This window comes from Panulirus ornatus, chromosome 48 (assembly GCF_036320965.1).
Source record: "Panulirus ornatus isolate Po-2019 chromosome 48, ASM3632096v1, whole genome shotgun sequence".
In the NCBI taxonomy this organism is placed as follows: Eukaryota; Metazoa; Arthropoda; class Malacostraca; order Decapoda; family Palinuridae; genus Panulirus; species Panulirus ornatus.
This window is the reverse complement of record NC_092271.1, coordinates 26,533,536-26,556,607: the sequence shown is the minus strand read 5'-3', so window position 1 is coordinate 26,556,607 and position 23,072 is coordinate 26,533,536. Positions and strand designations below refer to the sequence as shown.

The 23,072-nt window shown below is 40.2% G+C and overlaps 3 protein-coding genes across 8 annotated transcripts in view; 2 read left to right on the top strand and 1 right to left on the bottom strand.

Annotated features, from left to right (window-relative positions):
* tn (tripartite motif containing protein thin) overlaps positions 1-1,647 on the top strand; it is a 73,673-nt gene extending 72,026 nt beyond the window's left edge. For all 5 annotated transcript variants that reach the window (XM_071690291.1, XM_071690292.1, XM_071690293.1 and 2 more), the window contains one exon: positions 68-1,647. The gene's annotated coding sequence lies outside the window, so the exon portion shown is untranslated. The remainder of the gene's footprint in view (positions 1-67) is intronic.
* Positions 1,236-11,477, bottom strand: LOC139763886 (splicing factor 3A subunit 3-like). Its single transcript, XM_071690296.1, has 5 exons — positions 11,305-11,477; positions 9,761-9,967; positions 7,916-8,069; positions 7,346-7,559; positions 1,236-6,708 (listed from the first exon to the last, which is right to left on the bottom strand). The coding sequence occupies exons 1-5, from the start codon at positions 11,398-11,400 to the stop codon at positions 5,877-5,879; spliced, it is 1,503 nt and encodes a 500-aa protein (XP_071546397.1). The 5' UTR covers positions 11,401-11,477; the 3' UTR covers positions 1,236-5,876.
* A 201-nt stretch (positions 11,478-11,678) lies between these two features.
* Lrrk (Leucine-rich repeat kinase) overlaps positions 11,679-23,072 on the top strand; it is a 330,029-nt gene continuing 318,635 nt past the window's right edge. Inside the window, exon 1 of one of the 2 annotated variants that reach the window (XM_071690282.1) lies at positions 11,679-11,707. The gene's annotated coding sequence lies outside the window, so the exon portion shown is untranslated. Of the gene's footprint in view, positions 11,708-11,837; positions 12,006-23,072 lie in introns of those variants that run through there. The other variant, XM_071690281.1, reaches the window with a different exon arrangement.

Genomic DNA, 23,072 nt, shown 5'->3' with positions numbered 1-23,072 from the left:
AAAACTGGCTGATAGATGCTAATGTCTTGGCAGGTCTACAAAGATTATGTTTATTTCTTCCCTACAGGTCAGAAGATATTTTGAGTGAAGGCAACAGAAAACGACGTGCCACGCCAGCCAAGAGAAAATGTAGCACCACGCCAGCCACCAGCACACCAGAAAATGCCGGGAATTTGGACAAGCTTCTCTTTTCTCGACCAATTAGAAGAGAGAAAATGCAGTCTGTTCAGTTTTAATAATAGATTTGTCGATGATGAGACGAACCAATATTTTGTAGATTGATGAACTTGCTTGATGGTTATTTCCTGACATGCAAAAAATATTCGGGTTAAGCGGATTTTCTTCGTTAATTCGCTGTCAACCTCAAGGGAGATTAATAAATTCAGAACCAGGTCAAATTGGATGCCATTTTAAGGGTTCACTACGGTAGGCAGTCTCGGGACACAGTGAACTGTCAGTGCAAGTTGGGGTATTCATTGCATTTCATTCCAGAATGCTGTAATATACCATATTGCCCAGCTTACTATGAAGACAAATGTTGTAAAGTTTCATATATGATTCAGACTCCACTGTGCCCTGGACCTGTAGTCTACCTTTCTTGTGATGGCTAGGTTACAGTGCGTCTGAGTGTTATGTTGTGTACATTAGAATTTAAAGCGTTTGTACATTGTACATAAGTACATTTTTTATGAATATATGGAGGCATCAACGCTGAAGTATCAGTCGTCTGCAAGCTTAAGAAAAGACGTAATTGCTCATAATTGTAATTAAATTGAATGTGTGGGAACGTGTAACATAATCCTTTGTTATGTCTGTTCTTGGGTTCGGCCGTGAGCAAGCCAACAAAAATTTTTTTGGGTAACCTGCCCATGATGACTGGTCACATGGGAGTGTACGTTAACCTTCTCCTAATCTATTATCTTTTTCATAAGTGATATCTATACTTCTCAAGGTAATTTGTTACATAACGGTTCTTGCCATATCGTGACCTTAGTACATTAACGAGTTGATTAAATAGTTGCATGCGCAGCCATCTTGCTTTTAGTTGAACGTAACGGTGCAAAAGTACGATAATTTTCAATTTAATGAGCACCGGAGTATAATATTTACCTTGACTTTCTTAAGGAAGAGGATTGAATAAATATTAGGTGAAACAGCTGCTTATATATATCTTTTGGAAGGTACTGAGTATTGAATAGTCTTGATAATCACTTACATGTGTTGGATACATATCGTTTTTAGCTTTTTTTTTTTTTTTTTTTTACATCTGATGTATATAAGTCAAAATTGCAACATCATAGAAAAGAAAATCGATGACCTGATTTTCTCCAGGGACACCTCTACCATTATGATACTCCAGCTTATGGCTTGTTTTCTCAACATTATTGTGGGCTAGTGGTTGAATAAACAGTTGAAATGGAGTTACATACCTGCCCAATACAAAAGTTTATCATCCTAACTGCAATCAGCCTTGAAAGTAACTATGCTTGCATTTGCTATCAAGTGTGTAACTCTCTTTCGAGAGTATATTCGAACACTGGCCTAATAACTGTCAATCAGCATTGTCTAGTCATTTCCTAATTATTTACTGTCATTGTCTCCTCTGGTCACTTTCCTAGAAGTTGAGAATAAAAACGATCAGTTGAGGCTGTGTATTTTATTTCCTTGATAGTATTATAACACCTGAATCTGGCAAGAGTCGGGAATATGTATATTTTCTTGATGCTACCACAAAACCACCAATCACTTCCATCCTTTCTCACCCAGTGACAATGTACTGCAATGGTATCCTCTAATATCTGCCACTATGGCCATTTTCCTCCAATTACGTGGTCACTAACTTGCTGTCTTTCACTAGTCTGTATATTGGATACAGATTCAACTCTTCACTTCTCTCACTAACTAGTTATTCATGAAAGTAAATGATGCCTCTTTATGATCTTCGACAGTCTAAGTCACTGTAGTCCTTGCAAAACTAAGCCTAGACTAGAAATATTTCTATTATGATACGTTGAATATATTGCTGCGACACTTCCGGTGGGAGAGTTGGATAAGTGCCCTCTCATCCACTGACCTTAAAAGATGGGATTTAATCCTGCCTCGAATAAACATCACTGAGAAAGACATCAAGGTTGAGGGACCTTACAATACTGCCATTCTCAGCAGACAGGATACACAACTCCGTTAATCAACAAGTTAATTTCACTCTTACGTACTTCCATAAAACCTCAAAAATCTTTCATTACAAGAAGCTCAAAAGTCAAGTGACTGCAATTAATTGATGGCGGTATTCTATTATCATTGGTTGTATATTTTCTGCTTTTGACCATTCTATAGTCTTACACATGCCCATAAGAGGAAAGGCAACGCTAAATGTCAACATGAAATAATAACAAAACCACAGTTAAAGGCTCTGAAATAGACTAGCATTATGAGATGACATAATGATAATGATGATAATAATGATAAGAAGAAGAACAATAATAATAAAATCACAATTATAAACAACTGGATGACAGACTTCTGTTGTGGTCCTGTGTAAACATTGTTGACCAGAACACGTGCACTGCCCAGCAAAGCTACTGAGACGGTAAGACATTTCTTGTTCATTAATTGTACGTGTGACATGTCATTTTCAGTATGGAATGGAAGAACTTAAGAGGTAGAAGTGGTTGAGAAAACCTTAGAAATGTCGTAATGTGCAGTGATTACCTTGATGAAACTGTCTTTGAAGTTTTCCATTGGTAGTTGACGCAGGAAGAACTATAGGGCCTTGTCGAAATAGTAACTTTAAAGCAGAGTTTTTACCCTTTTTTCTTGTTGTAGATTGGGCTAAAATTGTGCAAGTACTGGTGAACAAACACACCTCAGACTTCCTGTTTTCAAAGCAGTTTTTTTTTATGCTGGATTGCCTGGCCACACTTATTGTGTGTACAAATGCATCCTTTCCGAATTTTAAGACATTCTTACCATAAGGTTCAAGTCAAGAGGTTATCATGACCACGGTCAACCCCGTCGACCACGGGTGACGGGTCACAGGCCAAGATTGGGGGCCCGACGGTTGAAAAGTTCGTCCAATCAGCGTAACTCTGGGTTACAGACATTATTGATTATGTTAGGGTAGGTAAAAATCTGAGAAAAATAGTATTTATCTTTGTGGTCAGGGCTAAAATTTAAAAACGAAGCATATCCCTCTCAGGGATTATCTTCAATAGACAAAAAGCATTGAAATCTGTTAGAAGAATACATATATTTGAGTGCTGCCAATGTCACTCTGCCACTTATTCGATATATTTACCAGATATTATATGTGAATGTAGATACTTTTGTTTGATTCAAATAGTTATGGACAGTTTCATTAGGGTATTACTGGCTTGAAAGAGTTTTTGATGTTCAAAGTTTTCCAATATACGTGTGCCTTGAGGTGAAGGTAAGATTGCTCGTTACTTAGTACTATTGTGAACTGGTAAACCTTTAGTTGGGAACTCTAGTACAGTATGTTGACGAAATACTCTCTTACATTGTATAGTGAGGGTTATTTATCAGTGACAACGGAGTTTTTTTCATATGTAAACTTACTGGGGTGAATTTCCAACAAAATTGCTGATTTATGTGATCAAGGGACTGCTGTAAATTGTATATCAGGGACACCATAGAAATATGTTTTTTCAGGAAAAGTATATTAGGAACCTTAGTTAAAAGAAGTGATGTAGACTTGCTCTACATGATTTATAGTGTTTTTATTGTGCCTTAATAAAAAAAATTTGGTAGGGAGTATGAGGGGGGTAGGAGGAAAATATGGGGTTAAATGACATAAAAATGGGCTTAATATTTGTAGAATATATGAGACAAAAACATCACATTAGCTCCCCCATCCAGCTTATATGTGTCAATTTTCATTAATGAAGTCTAAGTACATCAAACATGCCCATGATTTCAGCATATATTCATATCATTCCCTTAAACTCTCTTACAAGTTTGCAAAAACTTGATTTAACCTAAGCTGCGTAAGGTTGGATGAGGTTGTAGTTTTCACATATCTAATTAAATTTCATTTGGTATCTTGCAGAAGTTAGATGGTTCACACAGCTGTTGAACTGCAGTACTCCTCCTCGTTCTCTTTAGTGATATGCAGGAGATACTTGAATAGAACTTTTTTTCCTGTCCCTATACTAAATCGTGTTGAAACAATTAAAGTCCTCCATTATTATGCGTTCTGGTCGGAACAAGTATTGTATTAATATGCTATCACTATTGGAAGCAGTGAAGAGACTAAGCACAGCTTATGTTGGGATATGATTAGGATTGAATAAGTGGGTTTGATAGGGGTGTTATTTGATTACAACTGCTCACTACCTTTAAAAAAGTAGCTCTGAGAGTTATTCAGTGAAAATATAGGTATATTAACCGTGAATATGGTGGTAGGTACAGCAGAGGGGAGGTTGTTGTACAGGGATGATAATTTGTTTGGAGATGAAATAGAATTGCAGAGCATTGTAAGGAAGTAGGGCTTGTGGGATGGAAAAGTGCAAGGGTGTTGTGAAGTAGAATGGGGGTCAGAAACTTATATGCACGTTTTACAAGGGGTATGGATAAAGCTTTGAATGAGACACCTCGGATGATGTCATTTGGCTAAAGGCAGGCCTTCTGCTCTGCTTTCAAGCATTATATTGTACTGGGAGTATATTGATTTCAAATACTTCCAATAAATGAATATAATAAAAGCAAAATTTTTCATGTTTTTATTGATAAATTCTTGAATATCTCATAATACAAAGATATTTTGAATATTGTCATTCAATTTAACTGAGGCAACATTAAATGGAATTATAAGTCATAAACACTTTCCATCACTTCATAGTTGTATCCAGTGAACAGGACAGGCCCACATAATATTTAAGGCCATCTCATACTCTACAAAATTAAAAAAAATTCATAAACTTGAACAATAAAGGAGCTGACAGGGCCCCTGTATAGCAAGGGCCCTTGTCCCAAGCATAAATGGCTTATGTATTAATGTGGTACTGCTAATGATGGCTAAATATGAAAAGTCCTCTTAATTATTTGCTTTTAAAAGGTAAAAAGAAAGCCAGTCAAAAACATATCATTTCTAACTTCCTTAGTTGATTACAGTTAAATTTGTACTGAGGTTTTGGTCAAAGAAAGTTACAGATACATAACCTACAGCATTGATTAGTCCATTTCTTAAATTTTGGTATACCATCCTATCTATCATCTGTATCTCCATTTCCATATCCTTTTAAAGTGACCAACATGGTCCCAATTAAGGCCATTGTAGGCAGAAAAAAAGAAAGATAAGAGATAAGATGAAGAGAATTCCAAAGCACTGCTGTTTATCTATCTATTTCTGCTGTTCATTCCCTCAGGGAACTCCCATTAAGGGGGTGGCCATGGCAAAATAGTCTCTTTATTCCTGTCCTTACATAGCTGACTCGCATACCCCAGTCCACACATTCTTCCCCATTTCTCTCCCTACAGTATTCTTCTGCACTATGTCCCCATGTCTAAGGTGGTCTTCCTCTCACATCAACCCCATTAATCGTAATATCACACACTCTCCTTGTTAACTCTAACCTACATTCTTTCCACATGCCCAAATAACACTGCTGTTCAAGTAAAGGAAAATGTATCATAATGATCAGTATCAATGGGAGGGATCAAGTACATACCTGATGGCTGGCAAAGGGCAAGGATGGGCAAAAATGCCCATTAATTCAGAATCATTTAAAATAAAACCGTATGGTATACTATAACAGTTATACAGTGTGCATTTACATACATATACATATTACGAACTTTTTATAATAAAATGCTCAAATACATCAAATGCACGAACATTATACTATAATCTAGTTCTACAAGAGCCCTTGTCTCTTGAGATCATCGTAGGTTTTCCGATTTACAACATTCCCCTGAGAATCTTCATATTCCTCTTCCTGCTCTGACTGCCATCTCTCAGCAGTTTTCTGAACTTTAAGCTTCTCCCACAACTTTAAGGCATCTTCAATCTGTGTGACATTTGCAAAGTGGGCAGTGTTTGGGATGCCTAAGCACCTCATGCCATGAGCATGTCGCCACTCTGCAAAGTGCCTTTGGAAAGCCTTAGGGCCTTTATAAGTGAAATTTCCACAGATTTCACAGTTATAGCTAATGTTAAGACCATGGAGCTTGTATAGCCAATAAGGGATAGGTTTACCATCCCATCCTAATGGAAGGTTCTTTGGATTATATGGCACTTCATCATCAGCCTCATCCTCAGATTCAGATGCTGAAGCTTCCTCTTCTTCCTCCTCCTCCCCGTCCCTCCTGGCTTGTTTACGCTGAACATTTTCTTTGGCAGCTGCTCGTTGCTCACTGAGAATTTCAGTAAGGCGGTACACTTGTGCCTCTAACATAGCAAGCTCTTTGATTTTTTCAGTTTCTCGCCCCTTAGTTACCTTCCCAGGCTTGGATTTTGCAAACAAGGATGGGTCAAGCTCTTCCACAGACATTCCTTTTGTTCTGAAAAGCCTTTGTGCCCTTTCCTCCAGAGTCCCTCCACACTTTAGACCAAGAGCCATCAAAGCTGACTTAAGACGATCAAGACCAAGTGACATAAGTTCCTCTGACGATGAAAATGCAGACAAATCAAGATGAGCTCCCATTGCTGCAAGGGCACCACCTGTCTCCTTTGGCCAACCTGGGAATCTAAAAAACAAATTTTGTAATTAACTTCTGGACCTGAAATACCTGTAGGGTTAAAGCATCAAAAAGTGCAAGAGTTTCAAAAGTGTTACGATGCTGACCTCAGTTAGCTACTGAAGTACTAACACTGGATAAGTTAAGAAGTTGCCCTTTTTCTTGCAGATGGTTCTTTTAGTCAGTAACACAGCAGCACCTCTGATTATCTGCTATACATTCCGGTACCACACTATCTATCGCACAGCTATGTTCTTCACCTTTATATTTTAGGGTTTTTCCATTCTTTTATAGGGTTTTTATATTTTTATAGTTTTATCCTTTAACTTGTTGCCCCCACAATTTTTTTTATCCTTGGCAGTGTCTGCTTAACTTCATGACCATATAACCCTTGAGTAAGAGGCCATTGTCTTTGATCTGACCCTTAAGAATCTGGTCAAAGGCAGACTATCATACCTAAGGGTCATGTGATCATGCTCATGACATTAAATTGCAGTCATAACAAAAAGTAAAATTTTTCAACTCATGTTTTCTTCCCAAGAATGTCTGGAGAGGATCAGATTGTAGTACATGGTTTGAAAGGAATACACTCACTTTCTAAGCTTATAAAACACTGAAATAATTTTAGATAATAAGTACAACTTACCTTCCACCATCCCACTGTTCATTAAAGTCCTTGTTAACACTGTCCAATTCGTCACTAAGATCCAAGAGAGGCTTCACCCTTTCTACATACATGTACAAGTAGTCAAGAAGAACATACAGGTATTCTCGATACTGTGTGGTTTTCTTATCTTTAGGAATCTCAAATAGGCGATCAAAAGTTGTCAGATACGTGATGTAGTCAATCTTCTCTAACCCTGAAATAATAATAATAATAATAATAATAATAATAATAATAATCATGCCAACAAATCAGCTTTCACAGAATTATTATTTGTGTCTGATAAACTACAAGCTCAGTCTGACACACTGTAAATTGTAACTTAAACCAAGGGTATCTCAAAAAGGACTCCCTGGTTCAGTTTGGACTAGGTTAAATGTACTGGAAAGTATTGGAAATTATTGAAGCTAAAAGAACAGATCACCTTACTGATGATGCTACAGGCTTCATGAAAGTGATGTATGATTGAAGGAAGTATGATTGAAGGAAATATTTACAAGTTCTAATAATTCAAATGTACCAAGCAGACTCCATAATAAGAATAAGTTACACCTTTGATATTGAGGTATTTATTGTAGCACTCATGGAGATCAAGGTATTTGCCATAGCCTTCTTCATCTGTAAAGTCTACCATCACAAGGTTCTCATCATTGGCTTCCCTTTGTTTGTTGATTTCCTCAAACTCCACACTCATGGGTACACTGATCTGTTGGATAATGTACCTCTCAAATACAAACACTTTAGAGAAAAATGCTTCATGAAAGATAAAAGAAACAAAGACACAAGAAATGGTGTTAATTAATAATTCATTTACTTTTCAGACTCTGAAGTTGATCTAAAGTTTACAAACATGACAACATAAACATCTTGAAATTGCATAAAATCATGAAAACTGCAATTTTTTAAAATGTAAACTTTACCAATAATCAATCTCCATTATATATACATATATATATATTTTCCATACATATTCACCATTTCCTGCACTAGCAAGAAAGCATCAAGAGCATAGGACTGAGCCTTAAGAGGGAAAATCCTTAGTTGACCCCCTTCTCTGTTCCTCTTTTTGTTTTAAAATTAGAAAGAAGGACTTCCAGTCCCCTGCTCCTACCCTTTTTAGTCACCTTCTAAGCAGGGAATATGTGGGAAGCATTCTTTCTCCTCTATCCCCAGGGATATATATATATGTATGTATATATATATATATATATATATATATATATATATATATATATATATATATATATATATATATATGTATTTATATTTTTTTTTTTTGTCGCTGTCTCCCGCGTTTGTGAGGTAGCGCAAGGAAACAGACGAAAGAAATGGCCCAACCCACCCCCATACACATGTATATACATACGTCCACACACGCAAATATACATACCTACACAGCTTTCCATGGTTTACCCCAGACGCTTCACATGCCTTGATTCAATCCACTGACAGCACGTCAACCCCGGTATACCACATCGATCTAATTCACTCTATTCCTTGCCCTCCTTTCACCCTCCTGCATGTTCAGGCCCTGATCACACAAAATCTTTTTCACTCCATCTTTCCACCTCCAATTTGGTCTCCCACTTCTCCTCGTTCCCTCCACCTCCGACACATATATCCTCTTGGTCAATCTTTCCTCACTCATTCTCTCCATGTGCCCAAACCATTTCAAAACACCCTCTTCTGCTCTCTCAACCACGCTCTTTTTATTTCCACACATCTCTCTTACCCTCACATTACTTACTCGATCAAACCACCTCACACCACACACTGTCCTCAAACATCTCATTTCCAGCACATCCATCCTCCTGCACACAACTCTATCCATAGCCCACGCCTCGCAACCATACAACATTGTTGGAACCACTATTCCTTCAAACATACCCATTTTTGCTTTCCGAGATAATGTTCTCGACCCACACATTCTTCAAGGCTCCCAGAATTTTCGCCCCCTCCCCCACCCTATGATCCACTTCCGCTTCCATGGTTCCATCTGCTGCCAGATCCACTCCCAGATATTAAAACACTTTACTTCCTCCAGTTTTCCTCCATTCAAACTCACCTCCCAATTGACTTGACCCTCAACCCTACTGTACCTAATAACCTTGCTCTTATTCACATTTACTCTTAATTTTCTTCTTTCACACTCTTTACCAAACTCAGTCACCAGCTTCTGCAGTTTCTCACATGAATCAGCCACCAGCGCTGTATCATCAGCGAACAACAACTGACTCACTTCCCATGGCATATACACATCTTCTTTGTCAACCTGTCCTCACTCATCATGTAACCAAACTATTTCAGCATACTTAATTCAACTCTCTCAACCACTTTTCTTATTGACAAAATTTTCATATGACTCGTCTAGAGTGGGTAAATCTGTCTGGAACTTACTTCATTTGGATGTTTCTTGTGAAATTCTTTAATTTGTTTTAGGCGGTTGTAAAACTCTGCCAACTCATTTGGTCCAGACAATGCTGCTACTTCCTCCTTACGTAAGCCATCCTTGTCTTCGTATAGGTCAGCCAAGTGTTGTGATGCCTCTACGTATCGGTCAAGTAGTATGCGGTGGCGGTGATCAGAGTTAATTATTTCACGGTGCTGAAATTAGTTGTTAAAATTACTGGTACTCTTCCTACCATAAAATCAATATAATGTGAAAAACCATAGGTCTATGAAGATAAGCCAGTGTTAAAACCTTCGCTATCTTGGAATTTTTATACTTATTACTACCATGAAAATATTTATTAGTTCCTGTATTATCCATGTTGTTACTAAAAAGAATGCAAAAAATAACAAGAACTATAATTCTTATTCCAGCTTAACTTCTCTTTCCTACTGAATCTACAGAGCATATAAAAGTTAGTCACAATTATCAATAAACAAAGTACTGACTGATTATGTAAAATGCTAATTGTCTCATCAGAACCATTTGTACCTTGTTAACATGATGATAAACAGAGAAATGGTATACTTATACTAAACTTCCTGCTCTTGGAGAGGGCATAAGATAATCACCTTCAAGGATTTGCAGACAGAAAACAAGGGATTACGTGATACACAAAATTCTATACAAAACTGTGAAATATACAGATTATACCCTAAACTATCATGTATGTTATGCCCTAAACTATCACTCATTCCTTGCATACCCTGCAATCAGAACTGTGACTTCATAATTTCATAAAATTTAGATTTAACTGTGACGATCGTTCTACAGACTAAATAGCATGTAATATCATAAATCTTCAGATGTGATATGTCTATGGAGAAAAGAATGAACACAATCCTCCCAGTAACGCGCTTCTAACTTGGGACTTCATCAACCACATATTTGCAAATAACATCAATAAATGGAGTGACTGAACTGTATGAAAATTTGGTACAGTTTTCGTAAGTTGTGCTGAGTTTTTGGAATGCTCCACCAACTTTTACATTAAGTAAGCCCATAATTCTCAAATCTTACTAGCCCTCTCTGCTTTTATCTTTAGTATTATTGAAAAAAATGAGAACTTGCTTGCTTTCATGTTAAGGTCCTAGTGGCTATGGAAACACATAAAATTGGATATAGAATAGTAGAATTTATTGTGGCGGTTAAATTAAGTTACAAAGAGCATGAATATTTTTTCATTGTATAACAAACAAGGAAAGGGATTATAACAATGGATATCAAAGAAAATGTGAGGTTAAGTGATACAGAATTAAGTGAAAGTTGCTGAAATTAGCAAAATCGATGAAATACTAATTTTTCATTAACCCTACATCTTCAGTCATGTATATAACCCTCACTACTTAATGTCGATTAATAAATATACTTTAATAAATATAAATGTACTTTAATACCAGTGCAAATTTAAAGTGGGCATTTAAACTCTGATATAAACATTTGCTAGAAGACGCGGACTTTAGCTGATATTAAACAGTGTAGATGAACTTACTGAACTCTTTCTGTGAAGGCATTCCTTAACCATAGCAGCCATTAATCTTTCTCTTTCTTCATGATATCGTCTCTGTTGTTCAAGTATAGTATCCATACTTTATTACACCTGAAAAAGAACGAAAATCTAAGAACGTTTGTGGACAAGGCTCACGATGTAAACAAACATGTAAAGACTTGAGGATGGTTCTTTAAATAATTTTATAATAGTTAATATTGTGATAGTTTTACTCCCACGAGGAAAAATTCTTTTAATAGAAATACTTTTTTATAAAGTGTGTATTAATTGGTAAAGTATTTTCAGAATTCTGTAAATCCCAAGCTGTGTTCACTTCAGTATGAACTTTGGACCTCTTCATATGTGCACAGCTTCGCCTTAAGATCACGACCACCACCCCCGGATAGTAAGTGCGAATATATTGATTTATTAGATGAGTAGTTGTCAGCCCAAGAAGTGAAAATGTATATGTAGATGAGTTGTGGTGGTGCTTGTGTACAGTGGTGCCATCTGTGGGCAGCTCTGAGCGTCAGGGTTGTGACAGACGAAAACAATCGTCTGCAGTTGAGAGTTGTGATGTGTGGGTTGTTGTGTCTTGTTTACATGCTTCTTGACTGATATTTCCACTTGTAGTGAATTAGAAAACCAAAGGATAGTATTTTCTTGTATGTGAACACCTAGGAGACCCAGTGGGAGCGAACGGGGTAAGTAAAACTCGTTGAATTTGAGCAGATTTGTGTAAATATAACAGTGAATTGCTCTTGCCAGGAGATAGAACCTGGCTGGTGTACTGTAATTCTTTAAAACTTAATTGGTCTTGCATGTGGGAATTGTGTGTACCTATTCTTTGAGAAATTTGTCCGTCAGCTGGTGTCTAATCCAGAAATAGCGTAATAATCTATTAATAATTATGTACTTAAAGAGTAATATATATTTATATCACCAGGGTTCGTAAAGTTATTGTAATGCTTTAAATATGATTTCAGTCATATTCGCGAATCGAAGTAATTATTTACGTAACATTTGTTCCTGTAAAGAGAACTAGACGCAAAGAATTTGAATTTAGTAATCGTACATTGGGTTTGATATATATATATATATATATATATATATATATATATATATATATATATATATATATATATATATATATAAGAGTGTGAAACTCATGGCATATAGTAATCACTAATAGCAATAACATTTGTTACGAACTTTGCCTCCAAGGGAGATCACCTCAACGATGAGGATGTATCATTGTCATTAGAGGGAAATGAGTACAGTCATGAGGGTCTTCTGGTTCCTTTGGGTGAGGCATTTCCCGTTATGAATATTTCATATCCAGTTACTTATTCGAGAGCAACTTTCACCGAAGCGATATTGTGAAATAATTGTTCATGGTTGACAAATGTTGTGCTGAAATAAAGCATTTAACCAGAGTAAATCAGGCAGATGTACAATTAATTTTCCCGTTTTTTTTAATCTAAATGCGAGTGCTCAAAATAATTTTTTGTTTTTCAGATATTGTACATCGTATTTTAGAAAATTCTATTCTGTTAGAGGTGAAAATGGATGTCAAAGAACATAAGAAATTCGTTAACTATGTTGATTTCGTAAAACACCAGGACATTTTATTCTAGAATATCAGTTTTATTTGACAGTACAAAATGATAAGTGAAAAGTTATGGTATGTTTAATGTTATTGCATTTCTATTGATAAACGACTAACAATTGTTTAAAAGAATTATGTCTAGTTCTATTCTCCTGGCATTGTATATGACCTATTTTTTAATTGTGCCTGTAATTACTGTATGTGAATGATTACAGAATCTGATATCGATGCAGTGAAAAGAAGAATGTGTTTACTTTTTCAAAAAATTAGGATTTGAATTTAAAGTAATGATTTCAGTCATATTTTTACTGAGATAGAATTGAGACTTCATTCATTAGAACCCAGAGCTTTGATTGCCTACGAAATTTTATTCATTGTTGTACTCAGAAGATATAGTAACTATGGAGTGAGGGCTGATTGGAAGGACCCTCTTGTAAAAGGTTATGGTAATTATCAGGTAGGTAGAGCTCGAAGTTTAACATTTTTGATGTTATTCCATATTACTTTATGATTTATGTGAAGGTATTTATGAATATGTAAATTAGACTTGCTACATTTTAGCGAGTTTCTCGCCGTTGCTTTATGAATGTATTAAAAGAGGAGATATCTTTTGGAGGACGAAAGATTTTTCATATAAGATGAAAATATAATAACGTCAGTTCAAGTGGTGGCTTGAGGTGCCATGATTTGACTAAAGCCCGTAGCATATTCGCAAGAAGCAGTAGCGAGCGATCACATGAAACATGACCCGGTGGGGGACGCGCTAACGTTGGTGCTTGATCCTCTTACACCGTGCGATTATCGATGTCAGTTGGCCACTTTGTATATTCAATACAGTCTTTCCGTGAGGTCATTCAGTTGATACCGTTGTTGAAGTGCAGTTATTCACTCTTCAATACATAATACGTGGTACGGTGGCGTGCGTGTAACATTGTTTCCACTTGTCATTCATTGTTTATTGTTATGGTATGGGATGATACAGTGAGAATGATTACGGAAAACGGTAGAAAAGGGGGCCCCCTTTTATTAATGATTACTTAACTCTCTTGAGGACGATGACGGCTTCCTGAGGACGACCAATTACAAACCTCGAGTACAATGACTCCCTGAGTATGATGAGTACTATGGCAACTTATCGATCTCAGGGGTTGTCGAACTCAAAGGCGTAAGCCGTGGTAGTAGTCTAAAGTTGATACCTTTACAGCGCGTGTCAGGGATCACACCATCATTATATTATATTTGGCTGTAGAATTTACGTGAATCATTCCAGAGATAGTCATGAATAAAGTTCTGGGTTCCTTCTCCCCTGCATGATCCATCTTGTGCCTCCTCAGCAGAAGCACGTTTGTAGGATTATTGTGTGAGGTTTCTAAGACTTCCACTCTGGGAAAATGCCTCGTGCGAAAATTTGCATCACTGGCTCGTCGTACACTTCCATCATGCTTGGAAGTTCTTGTAGCGTGTCTGGCTCTGGTAATGTCTGAAAGAGCATTGTAGTCAAGTGGGATATGCAAGTAGGTTTGTTGCTACGATACCCGTTATCTTATGGCGTTTTCCAGTACCTTTTACGAAAACTAGCACATTCATATTTGTGTGAGGGTACAGCTATAGTGGAAACCATTTCAATTTGGGTAACGTGATTACATGAGAGAGGAAGTTCACAGTTTGTTATGGTATAATGCCATACTTAGTGTTTATATTGTAATTTTTGAATGTATGAATGTATCTTTGAGACATATGAAAGGAGGAAACCAGAGTGGCCCTTTTGGAGGCTTCATAATAGATAAATTAATAGTATAAGGAATTTGTATTTTCTCTGTGTTTAGGTTTCCTTTTTAATGTAACATGATTTCAATTTTATAGTTTTCTGTTAGGTATCAAGATCCTATTATGCAGATTTAAAATTACTTGATCGTTCCACATTATGATTAATTTCTTTTGGGAAGTATTTGATATGAAGAATAACGCAAGACGAAGGAGAAAATATCGCTCTTTAAAACCGCAATAGTGAGATGAATTTTTTTTTCATGTTTCATATTTTGTTTAATAAACGCGGAGTCAAATAGAACTGCCGTTATCACATATGCCGCTATGTTTTTGATAAGTTTCATGGGCTTTATCAGGCATTGATAATCTTCAACTATTTTACGCACAGCGATGATGCCACCTTTGATTTGATCCTTGAGATCTGCGTGTCAGTAATGTGTGCTGCGCGAGCAAAGTTGGGACACTAGGTGAGGTTTTAGATAGATATTACGTACGCGAATTTGTTTTTCCATATGTGGTGTGTGTTTGATACACGTCTGAAGACCTTCGTCGTAAATGTGTGACTTTTTTTTCCCTTTCTTGATTTGATTTTTTTTTTTTTTCTGTTTCCTTTACTGGAGAGGAACACACATTGTTATCCCCACAGGATCCTGATCATTGCTGTAATCGCTTTTCGAAAGGGAACTTTTACGGTCGAGCTCTCTTGTGTGATGGCCATTACATTTCTCTCTCTCTCTCTCTCTCTCTCTCTCTCTCTCTCTCTCTCTCTCTCTCTCTCTCTCTCTCTCTCTCTCTCTCTCTCTCGTAACGTACGAGATCATCCAAGAGCTGAAAGACTTGCAGAAGTAGTGTAGCACCTTACCTTGCCTCACCTCAAGCAGAAGTGTCTGGTTGTAGGTAATCATTGATAGGTATGTACTCCCTCATCCTAGACAACACAACGGTCATGCCTTGTTGTTAATGTCTTTATACATATTTCTTTTCCTAATTCGTTGTTGATTTTGAAGCTCTGTTTAATGTTCGTGGAAAAGTGAATGTATTCGTATTTCCCCGAGATATTTCTGGTGGTATTTCCTGGCATTTTTTGTTACAGTAATGTATTGTCTACTCCTCGTGAACGTCTCTCGCCCGTCATATTTATTCTCTCCGGAAAAAAGGAAAAAGTTTTACGGTATTCGGGGGAATTGCGGCGTTATCCCTGCGTGATGGATTTGTTTACAGCCTACGTAAAAGCATCGGAAAGCCAGTTTTATGTCGTAAGTCTCGTGAACGAAGATCCGTGATTTTCTAACTGTTTCAGTTTATGTAAATCGTTTTTCCTAGACTCCTCCTCATCCCGTTTATGCCTCCGTTACTGGAAGTTTCGTTCCTTATCATCATTATCATTTCTCTGCTGATGCTGTTCTTACTGCTACGCTTTCCTTTCAACCTCATTCCATGAGTTAGTGTAGATTCGTCCGTCGTTTAGCATGTATTAATTGCAAGCATCTGCTTCGTATAACATGGGGCCAGAGATGAATGGAGGGGTTCCTCGTTTGGCGAGGTGTAATTAATGGCTCTCAGTCATTGATTATTCGTGTGTGTGTGTGTGTGTGTGTGTGTGTGTGTGGAGCCAATCAGGCCATGTGGGCCTCTTGCAGGATGCTAGGTAGCGGTGTGTAAAGGCAGGAAACGGCGATGGGTCTCCTGCTGGATGTAGGTAGCAGTATGTAGCGCCAAGGGACAGTGATGGGGCTCCAGCAGGATGTAGGTAGCAGTGTGTAGCGCTGGGGGACAGTGATGGGGTTCCTGCAGGATGTATGTAGCCGTATTTACCGCTGAGGGACAGTGATGGGGCTCCCGTAGGATGTATGTAGCAGTCTGTAGCGCCAGTACTACCTTTCTTATCCACTGTTCCAGTTCTTTTCCTCTTTTCTTATCCTATGTGAATTGTAGGGATATCCCAGCCATGGTATCTTGCACAGCCTCACCTTATCTCGCTCTAGATCTGTAGTCTGCACCGCCCTCTTGGTAGGAGGATGCTTGTGTTGCTGGGGACAGGTGTGTCCCACGTCCTCTCGTCGGTGATATTGAGCCGTTCCTGCCATCCCAGTTTGTGTTGAAGGACGAGGAGGAGGCGGGAGACTAGGTCCTTGTCTATTCTTGCTTCAGAGGCAGGAATTATGGCCAAGTGAGGCGCCTGCGTTTCATCTCCGAGTGTTTCTGTTAAGTGTCAAGTGGCCAGGTAAGTTCATGATGAGTTAAAGCTTTTTAAGCTCTTTTCACACTTCGTAAAATGCTGATGGGAAGAACGTACATTGCTGCTCAGATTCAGGCTTGTAAAAGTTTTTATTTTTTTTTTGTTTCGAATAGAAACAATGTGTATTTCCTTGATGGGGTCTGGGAAGCAGTTTTTATTGTGTTGTTAAAGCGAAGAGTACGTATTATCCAGCACAGAGATGGTTGAACTATATATTTTTTTTTTGAGTTTGGGTTCTGCCTGAAGTTTACAGTTACGAATGGGAACTCAGGTATTAATGGATATTTAACTTTCCAGTTGTGGGCTGTACTGTCTGCCTTCCAAGGTACAGTTGGTGATGTTTTTTCTTGGCACAAATTCATTCAGGACTAAGGTACATGCGGAAGGGAACGCCCGTGGCAGTAGAGAGCAACATGTGGAAGGGAACGCCCATGACAGTAGGGAACTCGTGGAAGGGAACATCTCTCACAGTAGAGAACCAGTGGAAGAGAACGTCTTTTAGTAAAGAACATGTGAGAGGGAATGTCCAACACGATAGGGAACATATGGAAGAGAACGGCCCTCACAGAAGAGAACCAGGAAGTGAAAGTTTCCGATAGAAAACGTGGGAAGATACGACCCTCAGTGTAGAGAACATGTGGGAGACAGCATCTGTGGAGAACATGTGGAAAGGAATGAATTTACAGTAAAGAACATGTGGCAGGGGTGTCTCACTATAGAGAGCACGTCAAAGGAAAAGCCCTTCATGAGAAAGAAAACACGGGAATACGGTAATCATTAGGTTTTCCGTATCAAGTTCATTCGTGTTTTCAAGTTTCGCCTGTGTCAGTTATGCACACGATTAACACCCCCCCCCCCCCCCCCCGATTACGAATACACGGCTATTGAGCACGAAGGCACGATCCTTTCGTGTGAGAGCGTGACCTTCGACCTCAGGAGGGGGTTATTAATTAATGACAGTCGGTGCTTTCGACGTCGTCTTGGGTGCTGATGCCATTGACCGTAATCCTCTTGTCCGTGATGACGGGTGAGCTGCACGCCAGGTGCCCACGGACGACACCCTGCACACCCTCCTCCCGACGCGTCCACGGACATGCCTTGTGAGGTAGTGCTGTAGACGGGAGCTTATTGTCGTACAGCCCAACGTATGGAAGTCTATCCTTGAGTAGCCGTGTGTGTGTGTGTGTGTGTGTGTGTGTGTGTTGGTTAGGGTGTGGTGGTGTGGTTTCCAGCTGTGGCTTGGGTTCTCTGTTTTCTTTCCTTGTGGTTTCTTTGACGTGGGTTCCACTTCCGTGTGTGGTATTTTATGGTAATGTCCTGCTGACCACTTGAGCACGAAGGCACTGCTCCTTGCACGGCTTTACGAACCTTACTTGCGTCGGCAAGACCCTTGAGCACGTCGATGTGCCCTAAGGCACGACGGTACGACCCTTGAACACGACGGAAGTACTCGGGCACGCGAGTTAAGACCTTCGAGCACAAAGGAATTGCTCGAGCAGGACGGTACGACCCTTGGGTATGGTGGAATACCTTATGCTTTGATTTTTGGTGGAGATTATACTCTGAAGTGGACCGAGAAGGTTGGTTATGGACGCAGAGGTTTACTGGATACTGCTGGAGGCTTAAATAAGGTTGGAAAGTGTGTGTCGCGATACAGTTTGGTGTTTAGTCTGATGCAGCAGATTTTACAAGGTTAGAGTTTTTCCCCTGTGTACGTGTGTAGTGCTGGGGTGCTGGTGTCCTTGTTGGGGGGAGGGGAGTGGTGGAGGAGGGAGATAATGGTGGTGGTGGTGGTGGGACATGTTTTTAACGACATTGGTGGTGTGATGTTTATGATGGTGGTGAAGGTGATGGTGAGGTTGTAGTGATGGTGAGGTTTTGGTGATGGTGGTGCTAAGGTTGTGGTGGTGAGGTTGCTGGTGTGCGGTGGCCTGTCACAACGAGGGAATCCACTGTGACGCTCACCGCTGAGGTCCCCCTCCCTCCGCTTCCTCCTTACTCATACTTTTTCCTCCTTCTACTCCCCCTCCTCACCTGTTGTTTAGTGGATACCCTTCCCAGCATTTCGACCGTTTTCGCTTTACCCATGCAGCAGTAGGCCGTCACCAAGACCACACTCATTCTCCGTCCTGCCCTCTGTACCAGGTCCCTCACGCCGGGAATGACAGTAGATTATTGATCAAGACTGATCAGCACAGTGTGTATGGGGAGGGCCGAGGCCAAACCATTGTCCAGCTCGCTACACAAGTCCCTACGTACACACCCCTGGCCTCACCCGTTTCCCGTCCGTCTCCTGCCCCCTCATACGACGTGCCGTGGTCACTCTGATGCTCCTCGACTCGTGTTCTCTCTCTCTCCCTTATTCTCTATCATTCGATAATCGTAGTTGTCTCGTTGTTACTTCCTCGTGAACCACGTTCCTTGTGTTCCGAGCGTCCACCTGTACCATTCCCGTAGCTCCCGTTTCTCGCCCCCTCCTTGGCCAGTCCTCCATACGCGATGGTTTTATGGTCGGGGGTTCGTTTGTCGAGTGACGTCGTGCGCCCTCCTCCCTCCCTCTGGCTTTTTCTGCCTGCGTTCCCTTCCGGCCATTTTATTGCTTGTGACCTTGTACCGTCGCGGACATAAGCCAGTAAACAGAGCCGCCCCTCCTCACCCCGCCCCGCCCGCCCGACCGCCGCCACCGCCCATTCCGCCCCACGCCCCTTCGTCACTTCATTCCTCATAACGTGGGGATGGGGTCCAGTCGAGTGGAAGGACGTATGGAGCCATTTTCAGCCTAGTACATGGAACTGTGGGACTGGAATGCAGTCGCGTTCATGTCCCATACATGTCTCCCCTCCCATGACTTGTACACATCTCGTCCACCTCCCACACATCTCATTCTGCCCCTTTCACCTGTCCTCATTACCTCTTCATTTCATTGAGGTGTCTGCGTATGGGGCACTGCTCTCACACCTGGGAGATGTGAGGTCAACTTGACTTTGAGAGAGTCGAATCCTAAGTTGTCCTGCTTAAGAACTCTTCCAGCCTGACTTCAAGATTTGACCAACTTCCTCTACGTTCCCTTTCCCTCGTCTGTAGATATTACTCCGGTTTCTGTTCCCCAAAGCTAGTTCCTTATATGTCCCCGCCAGTAGCCAAAGCACTTAAGACTCGACAAGCCTCTGTTTCACATGATCTTTTTTTTTGTGTGTGTGTGTGTGTGTGTAGCCGTTGGCAACTCAAGAGTAATGGGCCGTCGTGATGTCTGTTTCTTTCCTTGCGCCGCTTGGCTGTAGGATACTTTACCTTCCCATATCCTCCCCGAACATCTGCGACCTGACCCTTTCCCTACACCGCCAGACTTTGGAATAACTTACCTTCTCCAGTCTTTCCTAAAGCTTCGAGTTGCTCCTCTTTTAAGAGACAGTTTACCTTTTTCCTAAAAGTCGTAATCAAATTTTCCTGGTCTCTTCATACACTTATTTTCCTTCGATTTTTTGTTATTGTTTCATTTAAATCCTGGCAATGGTTAGAGCTTGTGTCCTTTACCGGAACTCCGGCTTATATATATATATATATATATATATATATATATATATATATATATATATATATATATATATATATATCACAACTGAATAATTTTCGTACCACTGACTCATGACCTTAACCCTCCCGTGTCGCCCACACATGTCATTCACCCACACCTCACACTTCGCACCTCACCTCAAATCTCTCTCTGTCACTGTCATCACGTCACACTCATACACCGCCTCTTATCCTTCCTCCCATCTTGCGTCTCCAACCTCTCCCAGCTATACAGCTAGTCCCTTGTGGCTCTCACCTGGCTGCTACCTTCTCCCTCCCTCCCTCTGGGCCGCTCTCGCTACCACCATCACCGTGATGGAGCCCTCTAGATTGCTCCATTACCCTACCCAAATTTTAGAATCATGCCTTTGTTGTTTCCGCCATCTACACCATCATCCGATGGTGTTCCTTCTCCATTTACCCCTCCCATCCACCTCTACCCCACTCCTTCGTCATCTCCCGTAGGTCATCCCTGCCCCCCCCCCCCCCCCTCTCTCTCTCTCTCTCTCTCTCTCTCTCTCTCTCTCTCTCTTCGTCATCCCCTTTGTCCTCTCCCATCCTCCCTCCCCTCCCAGCTGTACAGGTCGAGAGATTAACTCCCAAACTCCGTCCCATCTGTCTTTCCCAGCTCCTTTCCCACAGTTTCCCTCCCGCCCTCCCTGATCACCGCCAGACAATACCTCTCTCTCTCTCTCTCTCTCTCTCTCTCTCTCTCTCTCTCTCTCTCTCTCTCTCTCTCTCTCTCTCTCTCTCTCTCTCTCTCTCTTTCCATTATCATTCATGTCCCTTGTGTTTCTTACTGATGGTTGTCTTGTCTTCTTCCGTATCTCCTCCTCTCTTCCTTCTAGTTATCTTTCTCTCTCACTCTCCACCCCTTCACCTTCTCCACCAATCCTGCCAGTCGAGTGTATACACTCACTGCGTTTCTGTCTCCGTCATTTTCCACGAGTGAGTGGGAAGGTCACCTCACCTGACATTTTTTTCCCTCGCCCTGTGCAGACTTTCATTCGAGTATGAGTCAGGAGGACTGAACTACGCGACCTTACCAAGGTCCAGTCTGTGGGTCGGAGGGTCTCTTGATCACGACCTTACCAAACCAGTCCAGCCAAGGTCCAGTATCTAGTTAGGGGGAGCTCCTCTTCATGACGTTACTGAGCCAATCAAGGTCCAGTGTGTCCATAGGGGGCCTTCCTTACCATAGCATGATGCCCCTAACGCAGTCACTCTCTCGAGTAGCCCTATGATTGGGTCGTGTGGTAGACGCAAGACTGTCTAAAGTAACGGGTAAATAACTTGGTGATTCATCATAGGAAGTAAGAAATTTAGTGCTGATGAAAACTCCAGTATCGTGTTTAGAATTGACGTATATCTCTGTAGGCGTTGGTAAGATATTCCTTGTTTTACGTGCTCCATTTTAGTCTTGTAAATTAGGTAGTGAAGCAGATGCATCATGGTGTTTTGAGTCTGTTTATATGAGTATTATTAAGTGGATTCTTGACAGGTTTTTTTGTCGATTTTTTGTCAGAAATCTTGATGTGTGGATGAGGCGATGGCTGTTCTATATTTAGGAGCTAGTGGGATAATAGTGTCGAGGTTAAAGCCTTTTTAGGTGATGGCTGTGTTAATTATCAGCTGTGCTGGGGGCGTATACATCGAGAATGAGCCGAGAGAGTGAAGCTATATACGCTGTACGATTTTTCTCCGAGTTTTTAAAGTAAATATTCACTCGTTATAGTGTGTATTATTATATTTGTATGTATTTTACGTGTATCTCTGATCCTCTTGTAACTAACCTAAGTCTGTTCGACGTAAGGGATTCAATACCACAGACTATTTCACCATTCCCTCATCGGTTTAAGCTTCCTGTCTCACTCTCATGTGTATGGTGCACGATGATGGGCTCGCTCCAGAGGAGGAAAGGTCACAGGCCTGAAGGTGATGAATTTAACATGAGACTACCTAGTCTGGTGTTGGCCGTGTCTTGACCCATCACGTTGATGTCACGAGTGATGGGTGCATTCAGCACTATTTGTTATTATCTTTATTATTATTATTATTATTATTATAATTATTATCATTATTATTATTGTTGTTGTTGTTGTTATTGAGTACGGTCGTGTATCATTGTTGATGATAGTAACGTTTCTTTTCCTTTATGGCGTTAACTAAAGGTAGGGATGATTTCAGATTGGATGATAGAACGACATGAGGTAGTGGTGCTAGTGCAAGTTAATCAAATGAACGTGTAGACGGTGGGTCACACTTTAGGTAAATGTAGTATCTGATCAGATCAGTGTGGGGGCTTTCTGTCTCCCAACCAATAGAATTTGTATATTTGTTTTATTATTTTTGATATTTTTCTATAACTAGTGTATACGTGTAATGTATTGGCTAGCTGTAGACTAAGAATGAATGTATGGATACAAACCTCTGGCACATCCATTATACGAAGTCCGAATATAAATATACAAACTGTGACGGATCCATCCATGAGTCAGAGAGGGATGTAAATACACAAACTGTGCAGATCGAGCAGTAGGTCGGCTCCGCTACGCACCATTGCCCTCGTCATGCCCGCGGAGC

What these genes read in the sequence shown, in the direction of transcription:
- LOC139763886 (XM_071690296.1), bottom strand. Translation starts at nt 11,400, where the DNA reads ATGGATACTATACTTGAACAACAGAGACGATATCATGAAGAAAGAGAA. An exon ending in GCCTTCACAGAAAGAGTTCA is followed by an intron (nt 9,968 to 11,304) that starts GTAAGTTCATCT and finishes AACTAATTTCAG; the next exon opens with CACCGTGAAATAATTAACTC. An exon ending in GAACAGTGGGATGGTGGAAG is followed by an intron (nt 6,709 to 7,345) that starts GTAAGTTGTACT and finishes TTTGTTTTTTAG; the next exon opens with ATTCCCAGGTTGGCCAAAGG.